This window comes from Neolamprologus multifasciatus, chromosome 23 (assembly GCF_963576455.1).
Source record: "Neolamprologus multifasciatus chromosome 23, fNeoMul1.2, whole genome shotgun sequence".
Lineage (NCBI taxonomy): Eukaryota > Metazoa > Chordata > Actinopteri > Cichliformes > Cichlidae > Neolamprologus > Neolamprologus multifasciatus.
Window position 1 is genome coordinate 24,221,161 of NC_140460.1, and position 19,378 is coordinate 24,240,538.

General features: G+C 40.5%; 1 protein-coding gene across 1 annotated transcript in view; it reads right to left on the reverse strand.

Moving 5' to 3' along the window:
- Positions 1–15,341, reverse strand: part of tmem198ab (transmembrane protein 198ab) — a 25,559-nt gene extending 10,218 nt beyond the window's left edge. Inside the window, exons 1-2 of the mRNA XM_085150390.1 lie at positions 12,922–15,341; positions 84–362 (exon numbers count right to left, since the gene is read on the reverse strand). Of these exons, the coding sequence (XP_085006516.1) occupies positions 84–240 (157 nt within the window). The 5' untranslated portion in view covers positions 241–362; positions 12,922–15,341. The remainder of the gene's footprint in view (positions 1–83; positions 363–12,921) is intronic.
- Positions 15,342–19,378: the final 4,037 nt, after the last annotated feature.

A 19,378-nucleotide genomic window follows, 5' to 3' on the forward strand; every position in this document is an offset into this window, starting at 1 on the left:
CCAGAAACACATGACCTCAACAACAGGTCTTAAATAGAACAAAGAACAACTGCTGCTGCATTAACATCACCTGTTCAACTCACCAAAGAAACAGTAAATGATGCCAAAGAGACAACACATCGAGCAGACAACGGAGGGAACCACTTTGTAATGCCCACGAGCGGCCTCGCAGCCGTCCATCCGATCAGGGCCCAGCTCCAGGTCAGGCTGTGCCAGCATCGTCTCCAGTGTGGTTGTCATCGTGAACAGGTAGTAGAGAAAAGGAAGGGGAAGGAGGACAAATGGAGGAGGAGAAAAGGTGATCAGGGGGGAGGTGAGGGGCAAGAGAGGTTATGGAGCACTGTCCAGGTCCATGGTTTTACCTGTGGATAGAGAAGAAGAAAAGGGATAAGGGAACAATATAAGAGTTGAAGTTAAGCACTGTAGAGCCCACCAAATGGAGGTCTGCATTAGCTGTGAAACCACCCTCAAGGTTTTAAAACTGATATGACGCATGCATTATTGAAAACAGTAATACAAACCCAAGAGGGTATGAAGATGCACAATATGCTGTGAAACTTGTTCGCAGCTGACTATATGCTGCATTAAGGGATAGTAAAGGCAGATGCAAGGTAAAAAAAATAAAAATAAATATATATATATATATATATATATATAAGGGGTGCAACGATACACAAAATTCACGGTTCGGTTCGGTTCGATATTTTTTCGATACAAAAAAAATGTTCATGCCTTTTTATTAATTTGTCATTTATTAAATTTTCACGGCACATTCTGCACCACATCTCTGTGCGTTCATCATTTGTTTGAAGCCAGCTCACCTCCTGCAACCACTTTTCCGATAATACGCGCTTCTTTTGTGGTTCGGACTCCTTCTGACATTTCTTTGGAGGTGGAGGTACATCACAGTAATTGCTTAAAGGAGCTTCTTCGACATCTTTAAGAGTTCTAAACAAATGTCTGTCCTCCTCCTGAAAATCTTATGTACGCAAACACGCGTTGCAACTTCTTATCTTGTGCAGGTTTTTATTTTGACAGCGAATGCGCACCTGCGGACGACTTCTGTGCAGCCCTGGTTATTTAGCTCGTCATATTGCAGCCACAGAAATTCTTTTGTCCATGAAACCATAAAGCTGCACTTTCTTTTTGCCTTATAGTCTGATTTGTCATAACTTTTCCGTTTTGTGGTAAGCTTTTCTTTGGCTGTCACTTCTTCACCCTGACCTGTCTTATTTGGCTCAGCAGAACTAAAATATATATCCTGCTGCTTTTACACACGCACTAACATAACGCTCAGCGATTCTCTGCGTGATCAACCTCTCACATGTTTAAGCTTGCTGCGGGAGATTTCACTTGTCATGTTTGCATAGTAAGCTAACGATTGATAAGACGATGTCAGAGGAATTGGTGCGCAAATTATCATCACTCACCAATCAGTACTGTCGCTCTCTATACACAGTTCACGCGATTGCAAAGTGAAAGCAAAAAACAAGCGCAAATTCAAACGCGATTTCAATATGTCACATTGACAGTGGCTCACCGATGCCAATGACATAATTACCCAGCTACATTTCCGAAAGAATGCAAAAGCATTGACATATATTTTTCCTTCCTACTATAGGCCGACGGGCAGGGCAGAGATAGATTTTGGTAGCCCGACTGGAAAAAAGCCCCAGGACGTCGGGCTAGCGATTTTGCGAGCCCTGCATCTGATTGAGGAATCACTCATCTTTGGAAAAGAGAGTTTATTATGGAGAAATGTCTCTTTCCAAAATAAAAGCTATACTATACGCTTCTTCTGGGCTATATTCTCAGCAGCATATTAAACATATCAGGTCCCCATAAGGAGAATCATGTGCTAACGGCTGTCTAAATGACTCGGGTAAAGTTTGTAGCATGCATGCTTGTTTTTGTCTGCATCCACTTGTCTTTGCACTAGGATGATGTCGGAGTAAATGTGCAGTCATATTGGTTGTGTTCCCACTAGTGCTGTCAGCGTTAATCTGAAATGACGTTAACGTCACAACACGGAAAATCTCCGTTAACGAGCTACCGCGGATCGCCTCATGAGTGGGGCTGGAAGACGTCAACACATTAACGAGCTAACTGCGCTAACACACTAGTTCCCACCAATTGAGCATTGCTGGCACATCCAACATACTGTTTTACTTTTGTCCATGACACGCTTACCTTCAGGGTCATACGTCACATGAAAACCAAAATAGTTCCAAACGCCAGATCTGAATGAGGGTGGGGGAGGTTCAATTTGCCATGTTGCAACTAGCCTAGCTTCTGTCTCGCTAGCTTGCCCTGCGCTCAGTGAATCTGTGTTCGACTACTCCGCCTAGGCTGCACTGTCGAGCGCAGATCCACTGAGCGCTCAACACAGACAGCATCGTCAGAAGGAAAGTTGATAAAATAAATTAAAAATGTTGTATTGTTTGATACATATGCATACCGAACCGAAAGCACTGTATCGAACGGTTCAATACCGATACGAGTATCGTTGCACCCCTAATATATATATATATATATATATATATATATATATATATATATATATATTTATTTATTTATTTATTTATTAGGGGTACAACAATGCATGTATCGGTATTGAACCGTTTGATACAGTGCTTTCGGTTCAGTACGCATATGTATCGAACAATACAAAAAATTGTATTTATTTTATCAACTTTTCTTTTGACGATGCTGTCTGTGTTGAGCGCTCAGTGAATCTGCGTTCGACTACTCCGCCTAGGCTGCACTGTCGAGTGCAGATCCACTGAGCGCAGCGCAAGCTAGCAAGACAGAAGCTAAGCTCGAAATTGAACCTCCCCCACCCTCATTCAGATCTGGCGTTTGGAACTATCTTGGTTTTCATGTGACGTATGACCCTGATGGTAAGCACGTCATGGACAAAAGTAAAACAGTATGTCGGATGTGCCACGCAATGCTCAATTGGTGGAAACTAGTGCGTTAGCGCAGTTAGCTTGTTAACGTGTTGACGCAGTCCAGCCCCACACACGGGCGATACACGGTAGCTCGTTAACGGAGATTTGCCGTGTTGTGGCGTTAATGTCATTTTAACGAGATTAACGCTGACAGCACTAGTGGGAACACAACGAATATGACTGCACATTTACGGCAACATCATCCTAGTGCAAAGACAAGTGGAAGCAGACAAAAACAACAAGCACGCATGCTACAAACTTTACCCGAGTCATTTAGACAGCCGTTAGCACATGATTCTCCTTATGGGGATATGTTTAATATGCTGCTGAGAATATAGCCCAGAAGAAGCGTATAGTATAGCTTTTATTTTGGAAAGAGACATTTCTCTGTAATAAACTCTCTTTTCCAAAGATGAGTGATTTCTCGATCAGATCGATTTATCTATTTTTTTATTATGTTGTTTCAGCAACATTACATTTAAAAACTGTACTTTTGAGTTAAAATATATATTTATAATTTTAATAAATGACAAATTAAAAAGGCATGAACATTTTTTTGTATCGAAAAAATATCGAACCGTGACACCAAAGTATCGAACCGAAAATTTTGTGTATCGTTGCACCCCTAATATATATATATATATATATATATATATATATATATATATTAGGGCTGGGCGATATGACCCAAAATTCATATCTCGATATATTTTACCTGGACGGCGATATAAGATATATATCTCGATATTTTTTTAAGCCATAAAGTAAGAACAAAAAGAGAGTTCTTAGTCAAAGCTGTGTCCCAGATGTCACACGGCACTTTTATTAACATAGAGCATAGATGTACATAAAATTTACTCAAAAATAAATTATGAGCATTTAATAATGCAAATAATAATGCTCCATAAATAAAAGAAAACAATGTTGTTTTTGTGCACAACAAAAAGCTCACAATTGTGCAGTCAAAATGTAAACTAAAAGATGCAGAGCATAGTAACAAAGACAGATTTCACAGCTGCTCTGTTCCCAACTTCTACTGTGTGACTGACAGCATTGAGTTTGAAATCCTCTTCGTAACCACGTCTCTTAACAGGTGCCATTTATGGTCCTTATACACAGTAGGGTAATATTACGTTGAAGCACAGTACGTATCACTCCGCGAGGCTCCTCGGTAGCCGTAATGCTCTGACAATCCATCAACCGGTGCAGCACCGTAGCTTACCAAAGTCGTACTAAAACATTTTTTGACAGATTGCTGAGCGCTGTGTACCACATAAAATCGCTTCGCGGCCATCAAGCACAACCAGAATTCATACATAAGGCGCGCTGTCAACTTTTGAGAAAATGAAAGGATTTTAGGCTGTGCAGCGCCTCTGGGCTGCATGGCGTTAGCGTGGTTAGCTAGCTAACACGTTGACGGCGTCCAGCCCCACGCACGGGGCGATGCGCAGTAACTCGTTAACGGAGATTTGCCGTGTCCATCTTGTCGCTTCCTGCAGGTGAAGCGATGAGGGAGGAGGGGGAGTTGTGTTCAGTGAAGGAGGGGTGAGGCCGAGTAATGTTGCGTAAAGACAAAAGTGGACGAAAGAGAGGCAAACTTGCGGCTCCACAAGTATAGTTATAACGTAACATAGACTATATCGATATAAAGGATATTGTCACATCTTATATCTCGTATAAAAATATATCGATATTTTTTAAAAACTCGATATATCGCCCAGCTCTAATATATATATATATATATATATATATATATATATATCAATCACTCTCTTTGTGTCTGATCATGAGCCATTTAAAAAGGGAATGGGCAGTGGAGTCCTCGGGCCCAATAACAGCACAAAGCCAACACATTTTTTTTTAATAGTCGTTTTCCAGCGAGTCAATCTCAAATAGTCCTATTTTTAACAGCGTGATTCCCCAGTCTGACATATAAGTTCCATTTCTAATAGGTGTTCAAAACCCACATTGTTAACCCTAATGTCTACAACTCTGTGCTCTGTATTGATGGCCGCTAATTCTGCATGACCCAAATCTTTCATCTGTTGGTTTACGCGTTTTGTTACCTGGGATTTTGAGTATCCTTACTTGACTTCAATCCATTTGATGTTTGTTCTGTTTCCTTTTACGACAGCCTTTTACAATCTGCTGCAGCAGGCTGCCAACTTAACTGAGCAAGCTATATTTATTTATTCATGCAGCACTCTTCAGAGGCACCACAGTCTCTAAGACAGACAAAAATGTAAGCAAAGAACAGGACAGGAGATCCCTTCAGTTGAGCAAGTAACGCTGTGATCTTGTGTTCGGCAAATTTGTCATTAATCTACTTCTCTTGCAATTTCTAGTAGTTGTTTAAAGAAACTGGTTCACTGGCATGGCAAGAATTAAAAAAAAGCTGCGTGATATAAACACTCACCAGCTTCTTCACCAGGCAGACCTATTTAAATAGCTAATCAGCTTCCAGCTCAGATCATCTCAAACTCAAATGGCCTCCACGGTCACTAGATCTCAGTCCAACACAGGATTTTAGGATGTGGGGGAGAGGGAGATTATCATCTTGAATAAGCACCAACTATATGATGCCATCATTTCAACATGGACCAAAATCTCTGAGCAATGGTTCCAGCACCTTGTTGAATCCATCCGATGAAGAATTAGAGAAGCTCTGAAGATAAAAGGGGGTCCAAACCCAGAACTAGTGAGGTGTTTCTGCCCAAAATACTTGAATTGACTGAGCTGATACAATATACATGTTCTGCAAGCAGGCTGGATCTAAGCATTCTTATCCATTCAAGCGACCTCAGCTCTGCCTGTACAACCTCTATAAGCATCCTCATACATTATCGGTTTATATTTGTTTATCTGTAACAATGCAGTGATTCATCACGTTTCATTAAGTGATCAATCTTCCCAAAGGTTTCACCAGCCACTGCTTTGTTTACTTTCCTCATCTGCATTCCAGTGCAGGCCTCTGTTTGAAGCTCAGGTAAATAAATTCGCCTTGCCTTTGTCCTTCTTTGCGCTCGTCCTTGTTTGTTCTTTATTGTTTTCCTCTGCGTCTGACTGTGCACACCTGTCAGCACCCACCAGCCCCGACTTCCTTCTAAATCACTCTTACCTCGTCTTTCACCTCATTTCCTGCTGCCTCCATTATTCAAATCTCTGTCTGTCCTTGCCTGCTCCCCCCACGTCCCGTCTAACCTTTCATTCATGTGTGTTAATCAATATAACTCTCACGCTAACAAAACGCTTCATAGTAGTGTTGCTAATCTACAAACCGGATTCCAAAAAAGCTGGGACACTAAACAAATTGTGAATAAAAACTGAATGCAATGATGTGGAGATGGCAAATGTCAATATTTTATTCAGAATAGAATATAAATCATGGAACAAAAGTTTAAACTGAGAAAAGTTATCATTTTAAGGGAAAAATATGGTGATTCAAAATGTCATGGTGTCAACAAATCCCAAAAAAGTTGGGACGAGGCCATTTTCACCACTGTGTGGCATCTCCCCTTCTTCTTACAACACTCAACAGACGTCTGGGGACGGAGGAGACCAGTTTCTCAAGTTTAGAAATAGGAATGCTCTCCCATTCTTGTCTAATACAGGCCTCTAACTGTTCAATCGTCTTGGGCCTCCTTTGTCGCACCTTCCTCTTTATGATGCGCCAAATGTTCTCTATAGGTGAAAGATCTGGACTGCAGACTGGCCATTTCAGTACCCGGATCCTTCTCCTACGCAGCCAAGATGTTGTGATTGATGCAGAATGTGGTCTGGCATTATCTTGTTGAAAAATGCAGGGTCTTCCCTGGAAGAGATGACGTCTGGATGGGAGCATATGTTGTTCTAGGACCTGAATGTATTTTTCTGCATTGATGGTGCCTTTCCAGACATGCAAGCTGCCCATGCCACACGCACTCATGCAACCCCATACCATCAGAGATGCAGGCTTCTGAACTGAGCGTTGATAACAACTTGGGTTGTCCTTGTCCTCTTTGGTCCGGATGACATGGCGTCCCACATTTCCAAAAAGAACTTCAAATCGTGACTCGTCTGACCACAGAACAGTCTTCCATTTTGCCACACTCCATTTTAAATGATCCCTGGCCCAGTGAAAACGCCTGAGCTTGTGGATCTTGCTTAGAAATGGCTTCTTCTTTGCACTGTAGAGTTTCAGCTGGCAACGGCGGATGGCACGGTGGATTGTGTTCACTGACAATGGTTTCTGGAAGTATTCCTGAGCCCATTCTGTGATTTCCTTTACAGTAGCCTTCCTGTTTGTGGTGCAGTATCGTTTAAGGGCCCGGAGATCACGGGCATCCAGTATGGGTTTACGCCCTTGACCCTTACGCAAAGAGATTGTTCCAGATTCTCTGAATCTTCGGATGATGTTATGCACAGTTGATGATGATAACTGCAAAGTCTTTGCAATCTTTCGCTGGGTAACACCTTTCTGATATTGCTCCACTATCTTTCTGCGCAACATTGTGGGAATTGGTGATCCTCTACCCATCTTGGCTTTTGAGAGACACTGCCACTCTGAGAAGCTCTTTTTATACCCAATCATGTTGCCAATTAACCTAATTAGTGTTAATTGGTCTTCCAGCTCTTCGTTATGCTCAAATTTACTTTTTCCAGCCTCTTATTGCTACTTGTCCCAACTTTTTTGGGATTTGTTGACACCGTGAAATTTTGAATCAACATATTTTTCCTTTCAAAGGATACATTTTCTCGGATTGAACTTTTGATCTGTCATCTACCTTCTATTCTGAATAAAATATTAACATTTGCCATCTCCACATCATTGCATTCAGTTTTTATTCACAATTTGTTTGGTGTCCCAACTTTTTTGGAATCCGGTTTGTAAAAGCATGCACCTATGCACAAGTCACAAACTATTTAATTCACAATACGCATACAGCTGCTGTAAAAGGATGTACACATCCGTTAAACAAATCCCTCCTCTTTCACCTCCTTCCCACGCCTCCTCTCTCCTCCCTCCTCAGGCTGTTTTCGTCCTCTCCCTCTCAGGGCAAGTTCAGTCCGGTTGTGGAAGGTTTCTGGGTCAGAGGTGCTTATGTAACTCCTGTCTGGGGAACTTTATTCTCCTATTCATGAGCTCTCCTCTCCTTTTCCTCTTGCCTGCTTTGTTTCCCTTCTCACCTTCAGTACCTCTAGCTCCCGTCCGCTCCCTCTCGATCACCTGGTTTGGGTGCCACTCCTATTCCCACCCTTCCCCCACTTGCGTCATTCACTTTCCACCCTCAGGATTTGATTAATTGCCTCCCTGAGGTTATGAAGGGTTTGATAAAAAAAAAAAAAAACATAACTGGAAGTGAAAACTGCTTTGGCATGTTTGACAAAGTGCTCAAGACTGGAGCCAAGTACTAAAACATTATTATCTCTGGCTGCTGTTGCTCTGCATTTGACCTTTGATCTCTCTTCTCGAACAGCAAAGTAATTTTGTAAAGTGTCAGAACTTTTCTGCATAACGTGGGAGCACTTTCACATTTTAGGAAATTAACTCTTGTCCTAAAAGTTTTTGCTGCAGTGCTGTGCTTGGATTAGAATAAAGTTAACAAGTACAAAAAGTACAACGTATTTACAATGCAAGATGGGGAAATTACTATGAAATTGAACAAGTTACTTCAAAGTACTCACATTATAATTTATGTTCCCATTCTTGTAAAATACAAGAAGTTGTGCAATACCTAAATTTAATTACACAGGTTGTTGATCAATGGTCATGACAATTTGCATATTAATGATCAAGGAACTGACCTCACAGCCCATTGTTCATTCAGTGGGCAAGGTTTAGTTATTGTGCAAATGTACCGTTTCTGAGGTCGGGAAAACCTGCAGTCAGCTGAGACTGCAGAAGTCACTTGGATGAGTGATGAAACGTTTCTCCCACACTACGTCCAGATGAACAGAATCAACTTTTGGGGTTAATTATACAGAACTTTAATATATTTACAGTATAATTATTTCTTTGTTTCTTGTAAAATAAAACTGGATTTGTTATCATCATAATTTAGAGCGAGTCACCTACACAATATTTGTATGTAAATACAATTACATTGTGATTTTAAAATAAAGTTGAATTCTATTTAATTACAAGAAAATTATACCCTTAGCCTAATTATATAGTGTCACCTACAATTATTTATTATATACTACAGTATACCCCCGGGAAGTTCACTGCCTCAGTCTCTCGTGGATTGTTCTTGTTTGTAGAAACGCTCGCAATTTTGCAGAAACTGCAAATATCCTCCATAAATTTTTTATGGCAATATCCATTTTTTCATGCATTTTAATGCTAAATTATTGAGAATTAATTGACTAAATAAATAATACATTTAAATCAAGTAAATTCGGTTAAATGTTCTGTTCTGTCAAAAACACAGCTTGGAAAAAATGCCTTTGTACTGAGAGGCGGTAGGTTTCAAAGTAGCCTATCCGGGACCGTTATTCATCTCCACCTATTGCATCAGATGCAGTCCACCATTCCCACATCATAAAGGTTTACCGCGTGTAGCTATCTTGAGTGTTTCGCTTCATGTTTTCAAGTTTTTTTTATTTTGCTCTTCTTAAAGCCCTGAGATGTCACATATTTAGGGTTTAAACTATAACAATAGTTCACTTTGGGATCTCTTACTCTTTGCTTTATTAAGATGTTTTATGTTTGAGATTTGGTTCTTCTAATGTTGAGTTTAAGGTTTCCCCAGTTGTGTCTGCATTTGCTTTCCTTCTGTGTGTCTTGCTCCCCCTCCCTCTGTGTCTTGTCTTAGCTGTGTGTTAGTTGTTTCCATGTTTTCCTCCTTGTGTTTCATCCTTGGCTCCCCTGTCTGTCATGTGCATCCATGTGTGTTCTCACCAGCCCGTGATGTCTCTCGTCCTCTCTGTGTCCCTTGCTATCACCTCAGTTTCTCCCCAGGTCCCAGTGTCAAGCCCATGTGTCTTAGTCTGCGTCTGAGTGTGTTTCCTGTTTTAGTTTGTCAGTCTCTCATCTCATCTGTTCAGTGTGTTCAGTTTCGCTTCACCTGCAATATCAATTCTATTTTCCCCATGTTCACGATTGCATGTGTTCAGTATTTTAGTTTCCCCAGTTTAATTCTAGTCAGTTTCCTCTGTTGCCTTCTGCCTTCTGTTTTTCATTCTTCTTCGGCCTCAAATAAACTGCAAATTTTTCTTTAAGAATCCGGTTTGCCTTCCTGCTTCTGCTTTGGTGTTCTCACTATTCCGAACTCCACTCCAATTTATAGGAACACATCCATAAAAACCAACAACCAGAACTCCTCCTAGTCCATCACATTGCAGTGCTTTAAGTGATTCTGCCTTCACAGCTGTCAAACACTGAGCAGGTAAACATGCTGTCCTACTCACTTTCCCGCAGGGAAGGTGTTTAAAAAAGAAAAAAAAAAAAAAAAAGATAATAGAAAAGGAATGGAAAGGCTGGACAAACACAGCTGTGAGCATGTGTCAAATGAACAAATCCTGATCCTGCCGGACACAAAGTGGAGGCTAAGTCCACAACGCTCTCTCACCGAGCAGCTCACAGCAAAAAGCTGTAAATTAGGAGGCAGAAAAGGACAAAAAGTCAAAAAAAACATGAGAACTGTTCCCACCTGACCACCTTATAGTCAGCTGATTTTTTATGCACAATAACTTTAGTACATTTAATGAAGCCATGCAAACTTTAACCTTCATACTATCAATATATTCAGACTTACAGATCTTCATTCTTTCCCATCATTCTCGAGTCCTTATACCTTCATACGAAATCATCAGGGCAATTGCATTATCAATTTTACATCCAGCCCAAGCATCAAAACCTAAAGCCAAAATCTCACAAACTCTCAGAGCTCTTCATGTGGGAGAGGAGGCCATATCTGCCCCCCAGGCTGACTGTCTTTTCTCTCCCATTACTCACTTAATATGAAAATATCGTATCAATTTTCAAAGCACAGTCTAAGGCCAGCAAACTGAGCAGCACTGCCTCATGACAGCATTAAACCCTTAATTTTATAGCAGACATAATAATGACAGTATGTTTTCAGGTTAATGAATGATAGATGGCTAAATAAACAAGTTCAACCTTGCTAAAAGCGAATGCTGTTTTTGGGCGGGGGGGTTCCAGATGGGCATTTGCATTTCAATAGAATTGCAATGAAGCAGTTGCAAGGAAGAAGATGATGAATAAATGTGCAGTACAGTCCCACAAAAAGGGGGAAAAAAAGGATTTCAGGCACTCATACAGGCTCACAGCACTCACACACACACACACACACACTCCCTACGATTTTATTTTATCCCCTATTCATCCCAGCATGTCATATTAATAATAATCTTTTGGCAGAGGATTAGGGGGTCATTGCCCAGTGACCCTGCAACTTTTGTGTGTGTGTGTGTAAACAGATAAAGAATTTATTTTTTTAATGTGCATCATTAAATGTGATCATCCTCTAGGAAATGGAAGAAACAAAAGGCACAACAGACCACAGACAGAGGAATTCTTCTGCTTTTGCGGGATTCAACAAAAACAACAACAACCACACCGTTCTCCTCCTCCCACCCTGCTTCCTGTGTGTTGCTATGACAACGGTGGGATGCTGACAGACAGCCGACACGGGTCCTGGTCTGAAGCCTGACCAATAGAAGAGCAGCTTAAACTGCCATAGCAACAGCAAGAGAGCCAATCAATGGCCTAGTCTATTCCCCCGAATGTGTTGCTATACATTAGTGTGTGTGTGTGTGTGTGTGTGTGTGTGTGTGTGTGTGTCCTTGTTGTGAGGATATAAATCCATTCATGCAACCACTATGAGGATTGGACTTCTGTGCTCATAATGTAAATAATTAATAGCTCTCTTAATGAGAAAATCTGAGTATTCGGGATGTAAGTGTGCATCAGTGTAACATCCTCTGAATTATAAATAATTATAAATACAATACTCCAGGATGAGCAGCCTCAGTGAACCCAAATGGATTTTTTTGTGTTTTGTCTGTGAAAAATACACAGACAGGTGAAATTGCAGGATTAAAAATGGATGCATCTCGCCAATCTTCAGATTTTAGTTTACTTGAGCCCTTGGTGGACAACACAGCCTCAGTTGCCTCAGTTAAAGTCAGAGTTCATGATTTGGGTGCCAAAAGAATAATGTAAAAAAAAAAAAAATTCATTTATAAACAGTAAGAAAGAGACTGGGCAAAAGTGTCCTCCATGGGAGAGTTCAGTGCTGTTGTTTCTGTCTTGGATGCAGTTTGCTCTCGTGCTCCTGTCCTTTCATGCAATGAAAGTAAAGGTGAGCCGTCTCAGTAGGACATTACATTGCCGTGTTACCAAAAAAATGTAATGTGATTACACTAATATTTTACTCTGGAACACGTCACATCTAACACTGGTGCTAGGTGAAGAGTGAAGTACTTTATAAACTCCAGTCTATTTACCTTGGCCTAAAGTAGGAGAGGGTAGAACAGCAGACTAACCTTAAACTTCATCGTGTAGTTTTGGTTAGTTGCATGAGTTACCCGGCATAACAAACATATTTTTAGATAATAAATGTGACTTACATGTAGTCAAAATCAAAACCTGAAAGAAAACTGCCGTTTCTTAAGATTAAAAAAAATGAAAATTGTGAAATTTAGAAAGGTCGAACAGTAACTGGGAGTAACAAATGTACAAACGCTGGCGCTCGTATCCACTTTTAGAAAGACTGTTTCAGTTATCTGCTGCACTAAATATGCACATAGGTGATGCCTACAGTCTCATAGTTTGTGATGTTTTCAAACCTAGATTTTTCTGGGTATGTGATGTGCATGTTTTTTTGTTTTGTTTTGTTTTTTTAAACATAAGCCAAATTATTATATAACACCCTCCACACTGCACCGGACGTACTGATGACTTTCAGTCAGTTTCTAAAGGACACTTGATGTTTCTGAGTTTGTTTTATAATTATTTATCGCTTACCCCTCTCAGTCTTGTTTCCTGCTCTCTGCTGTCAACCGTTCAACAAAAGGCAACAAGCATAATCCGACCTTCAAACAAAGAAAGCAGAGAGGAAGGTTTTAAAATGTGTCTGCTTCCTCAGTCCCCGTGCTTCTCCATTGTTTTTTTAAATGCGGCTCAAGTAGGGCTGATGTTATTCTCTCGCTCTCTGAAGCCTGATGTGAATTCACTGTTCACTGTTCAGTGAATTCACACTGAACATAGGGCCTGCTTAGGCCCTACTTGTCTGCATTTAATGAAAAACTTCTGTAACCTTTTGTTGCGCAGCGAGCGGGTCGATCCATTAGCCGTGTTAGGAGGACAAAAAGAAACACATAAAAGTCCCCAAACAGAGAAATCAATCCCTGCTTTAAACAAGCTGTTTTAAAAAAAACAACAACAACCAAACAAAAAAACAAAGCTGTTTGTTAATCAGTGAGTTAGAGGCTCGATTTGTTCCCCACACTGACATCATCAGTCTGAACTCGAAGCCTCCTCATGAATAAAGAAACCATGGCTATTAATAAACAGCCTGGCTGAGAAATGCTTGCTGCATGCACTTATGCTACAGCTCAGCTTCTTTTCTTTCTACATTTAAAAGAAAAAAAAAGATTCTAGGTCATTACCTGCTGCTTTTCCTGCAAGAATAATGTGACCAAACTGATGTTTTTCAGTGTTTTAGCTACGGCAGACTGACCGTTTCACAGCAGGCTTATGCAAAAGCCATCAGGTGAAATTCTATAAAGCGCGAGACATCGTTTTGGTCTTGGTGGAGGATGAATGCTTCTGGGTGCGCATACAGTCAGGTCTCAAGTATTTGGACGATGACACGTGTTTATAATTTTACTTCTGATCAGCACCACAGAGGATTTTAAACCAGACGATCAAGAACGATCGCTGGGACAGTTTCACTGCACTGAGAGCTCCTTAAATGAAAATAACTAAAAGGTAGCCATGATCTGCAAATATCTGAGCTACGTTTTAGAAATTATAATAGTTTGAGAGAATTATATTAATAACTACAAGTTTCTTCCCAGCACTTGGTACTGAGACTGAAACGCAAAAACTGGTTGTTTGTTGGTAACGCGCCTCCAAACTGTTTGCTGTAGAAGATAGATGGTACCTGAGGCCTGTACTACAAAGCAGGACTTTGGCTTATCCAGGTAAGTACAAGGTTAACCCTGGGCTTTCGGTACTACAAAGGTGCATCACTTCTCACTGCTGTACAAAGCCATGGTAATCTAACCTGCTCCTGAGCAGATCATGCTTGAGATTAGAGATCAGCAGGTATAAAATCACCACCTACTGACCAATCAGCTCTCTGGAAAATAATGGCACCATTCCTGAAAGGTCCCTCAGACTCCTGTGTTTGGATACTAGGAGGGTTTAAAGTTTTCGTCTTTCCTGGTCTCTCTGTTGCACCATCCTTTTTCCCTGCTGCTACTCCTTTGCTCATCTTTCTAACTGCTAGCTTAATTTCCTTCATGCTATTAACTTAAGAAGGGAAGGTCTGTGTACTGTAGCCAATTGAGCTGCTAGCCTAGTCTCTTTCACATTTCTGGTGCTTTGTCTATTTTGTTTAAGTTTGTTTAGAATGAAGGTTAGCAACTTCAAACTCAGGTGTGGCATCCTCTTTATATGTTGCAGTTATCACGATTATCTATGGCCTGTTGAGGTAACTTCCTTGAACTCACCAATCCTTTAATATCCCAGCTGGAGAAGAAGAGTCAGATGAAGAGTCAAAGCTTTATTACCAATGCGCATTGGGAGATCTCATTACATGCAGCTACAGCAAGCATCAGGTGGATCTATGTCAGCCTATGTTTGAAGGACATTGCATAAAGAATCAAAACTAAAACTGTCTTTTAAACATTAATTTAATTACATACTGAATTATAGTCCATCAGACTCTCTCTAGTCTTAATGATGGAACTGTGATATTGATCGTCTGTCAACTCACGCAGATGGCAATTATTCTGGATTTCTTTCCTGACTACAAATCGGGTAAACTTTATTAATATAGCAACTCTTTCAGTCCTACTGAAAAAGCTCACACTTTTAATAATACATTACTCTACAGTCCTTTTCCTCTCACACACAGGGCAGTGTTGCTTTCAGTCTATATAGCATGTTCAACATTTTTATATATTTTTCTCTGCAAAGGCAGAGTTCAAAAGCAACCACTAAAAGTTCACACATGAATACAAATCAGAGGAAAAACAGAGTCCAATATATCAAGAAACAAAATCCAGGCAGCACAGGAAAAATGGCTATGATGTAACAAGGAGCAACGAGAGACCGAGGAAATGCATACACAGCGAGACACGGAAGGCAGTCACAGGGGGAAGTGGAAACACCTGGGGAACCACCGCGGAGTTTCGCTACTCGGGTTAAACGTAATATATAAGTCACTTAGATATCCTAAAAATGTTATTGTTGGGCTTTTTTCAGTGTTTTGTTTGTTCGTGAGTAAATCGGTTTGGCTGAGATTAAAGTTATTAGATTAGATTAGATAAAATAAAACTTTATTAATCCCCTGGGTGGGTTCCTCCTTGGTTTTTACACAGCTGACTAAACGTCAAATAGAAAACTGATTAAACAGAAGTGTGAGATGGTCGAGAATTTATGCCAGTGTCCTGTTATATTTTAGATAGCAAGGAGCAGACGGCCGAGTTTATTAAACTCCACCGAGACAGCGGTGACGCTAATCAGAAGGCTAGACCGTCCAATTTCACAGCCGTTTACTCCCGGTCTACCCGACCTTCTGAGGACCCGGCCCACGTAGACTGCAAAGGCTGGGTCCTCAGGAGGATGCAGCCCATGAATTTGGACACGACCAGAGACTCCTAACACAGAGGCCTCGAAATAAGCGCAAGATACGAGAAGACACCAGGGAGGCTAGACCAAACCAAAGAATCAAATATTAATAACCAATTTACCATCCAGAATACCACGTTACAAGATCACCAGCTGAGGATCTTAAAGAGTAACAAGGAAACTCAAAATAAAATTCAGAAAACTTCAAACATAACAAGACCCACAGACAGTAAAAGCAGCACGCCGAGATTAGATGCTACCGCACCAACGGGAGAAACGTCGCGTGCCTGGTCGGACCTGTTGTTATTGATGCCTGCTCTGTTCTGTGAGGGGATGTCCTGGGACAGAGCCTTCACAAATATAAACGTCTGCAGATGGAAATAAAAAAGCTCTTGATTAGAACATTTAAGCAGGAGATGTTATTTATGACGCCAAAACCTCAACCTCAGATCCAGTTAGCAGGATGCACGCTATTGTGACACTGACTAAAGTAAACTAGCCTAACCTGGACTCACTGACCTGAGTTCAACTGTTTACAGATTTTTATTTTATTTTATTTTTAAAGGGAGTCTGTTGTCAGAAGATTAAAGAGGAGGAGACGGGATTCATGCTGTACTCATGCACCTTAATGAACTCTGAGACAGAAAAGTCTGCAGGGATGAACCTTAAGAAGAAATAAATCTTTTTAGCTTTTAGCCGATTAATTCATTAGAACCATTTAGTTGTAAGTGTGTGGGGGGGGGGGGGGGACATCCAGTATTTTGTCTGACATTGAAGGATTTCAAAGAATCTAACACATTTGACATTGATTTTATGTGATTTTCTGTCTTCCTCGCCTCATTTTCCTGTCTGTTTTCTCTCACTACCTCAGTACACAGAGGGTTGTGTAGGTTTCATAACTCTGACTCATAAAATCTGCTCATGTTGTACTGATTTAAAAATACTTCTGTTGTTTTCTCACCTCTGACTATCTGTGCCCGCTTCATTGTTACTGGTTCATACCTGGATGTCAGCAGCGCGTTCACGTATGTGTGTTTGTTTGCACTCATTGACACACTCGGCTTTGTTAAGCCCCTCAGGCGAGGTTTCCAAGCCTGTCAGAAGGCTGAGCTTCACCCAATAAGAAGCCAGAAACCCAGATGACCTCAGCAGTGCCTGCTTAGCCATATGTTTACAGCGTGCAGCTATAGTGGCCTTACTGCATTAATCCAGTGTTTTAAAGAGCTGGACTGCTGGAGTGAGAGATCACTATGCTTTCAGTGACAGTGAGATACAGATAAGTCCTGATAATGAGGCTTTTTCTTTTAAATCCCACATTATTAGCTGCGGTTTTCAGCTTGATGAACTAAGTATTTATTTGTTTATTTTAAACAGAAACTCACTTCATCACTTGATCCAGACTAGAAAGACTTAAAGGCCTAAAGTTTAATATATTAATGTTATCATTAAAAATTAGATGTTTTATTTTTTACTGGGGCTTCACACGTGATGTCATGCTAACAAATTATTTTGGTTGCCTGTAGTTTTCATGTTTGTCTGCAAATACTCACTAACTACTAGCCAAGTGGTGGCAAAACTCATTATAGTGCAATGAAAACTAAAAATGGAGCTGGTTCACCTCCAAAATAAAAGTTGTGCCCCCGCGCTGTGAGTTTCAAAAGGTGCAACTTTTATTCTGAAGGTGAACCGTCTCAATTTCCAGTTTGTGTTTTACAGTTTCACTACAGCTCAGAAAGTAGCTGGGCAGTATTTACAGTTAAGTCCACCACTTCTAGTCAAACTACGGCTACAAAAATATGCTAGCAACCAATGGACTCATCCTACAACTGCCATCAAGGCCCTAGAGACTGGTCTGTAACCATCACTTCATCACCATGACCTCGCCTGATTCTAAAGTGTCACATTAATTCAGTTCAATTCAGTTAAGTTCTACTTAAATAGCACCAAATCATAGCAACAGTCGCCTCAATAATACAGAGAAAACCGAAACTATAACACAACCTTCCTATGGGGCAAGCACTTGGCAAGAGTGGGAAAGAAAAACTCAGTTTAAAAAGGAAGAAACCTCCTGTACAACCAGGCTCGGGGTAGGGAGGCCATCTGCTACGACTGGTTGGAGGGCAGTCAGAGATGATTAATAGCTAATGATTAATCGCAGATTGGTGTATAAACAAGTTAACATCATGTTGTCATTATCATCCTCTATGCACTTCCCGTGATTTGCTGCTAGAGGTCAGCATGTGGCTCAAACTATGTTTTGTTTTGTTTTTTTAATCCATTTACTAATATGGTTTGACTATGGTCCATAATTAGCAGCTGGAGAACATGAGATTGAACTGAGCTTATCGTTGCTTCCCTCGTGATCAGAGTCAGGGCTTTTCAGAGCAGACAGTTTAGTGCCCAGGGGGAGAGTGTCTGATATTTTCGACTTTAAAGTTTCTTAAAGATTTTTTCACTCGATATCCGAAAGTGTTCTGGCTCGCCATGGGAGAAAAATGCAGAGTATTCAAGTTCTTCTAGGGACTAAATGAGTCCTTGAAATCTTGGAGAATCCAGATGGGGATGTTTTGGAAGTCATCTTTGTCCACAAGTATTTTTCCTGTGTGAAGTTGTAAAGACTAATCTCACTTCCCTGGTTTCATTTCAGTTGGAAATTGCAACCAAAAGCAGCTCAAAGTGGTCTGTGCAACAAGACTAAAACATCTAAAACAAAGATTTCATGTGTTTTTAACAGCGTGCTTTAGTAGGAGAGGACGTTTAGAGGGTCAAACATCTAGCTTCTGTGATTTGTTTCTCAAACTTATGTCTAAAAATAGAAAGTTTCAAATGAATGTTACAAATTTTCCACTAATTTGGTGCAAAGTGGCATCAGCAGAAGAAAATGGCCTCGACATGCAAACCTTAATGGCTCCACTACAGACAAATCGAATGCTTTCTGACCATTTTATGGCACAGTAAAAATCAGAGAAAAGGAACTTTTTTGTCATGTTTTCCTTCGCATTTATGATTTTCCAATTTTCCTCCACTACTGAGATTGATCTTTAACTCCACGGGTTCATGATGACATGAGATCCTTTATTCTTTTGACTATTTTAACCTTAAATATCTGAGGGAGAGAAAATTGGATTATTTTGGTGATTAGGGTCACAATAAAGGGAAATATTTACAGAGAATACCCTGGAAGATTTTGAATAACAGAGTGTTATGTACCTATGAGACTATTGTACCTACTGGACTTGAATATTTTCATTGTAATTCACACTCAGGTGCTCTAATGTGGCTCCAGACAAGCTAAAGAAGCTAAACATCATTGATTCTCTGGGATAACTCTGGTGAGATGTCGCTTACAGCACGAAAACTTTCCACTGTGAACATACGGCTGTGTTAAAGTGCGACAGCAATTTTTGCATTTGAGAAACTTTACACACAAACTGCAAAAAATAAAAAAAATAAAAAAATCTGAGTTGTTGCTGTGTCACCCAACAGCTTCCACCAACACAAAAATGACAACACACAACGTGACCGCCTGTGTCACGGTCGTGACTGACGCCAAAGCTTCGGCAATGGTGAGAAATATCACAACAACTGTTCATAGATCTGCTGCACCGGCTGGGCTTAAAAT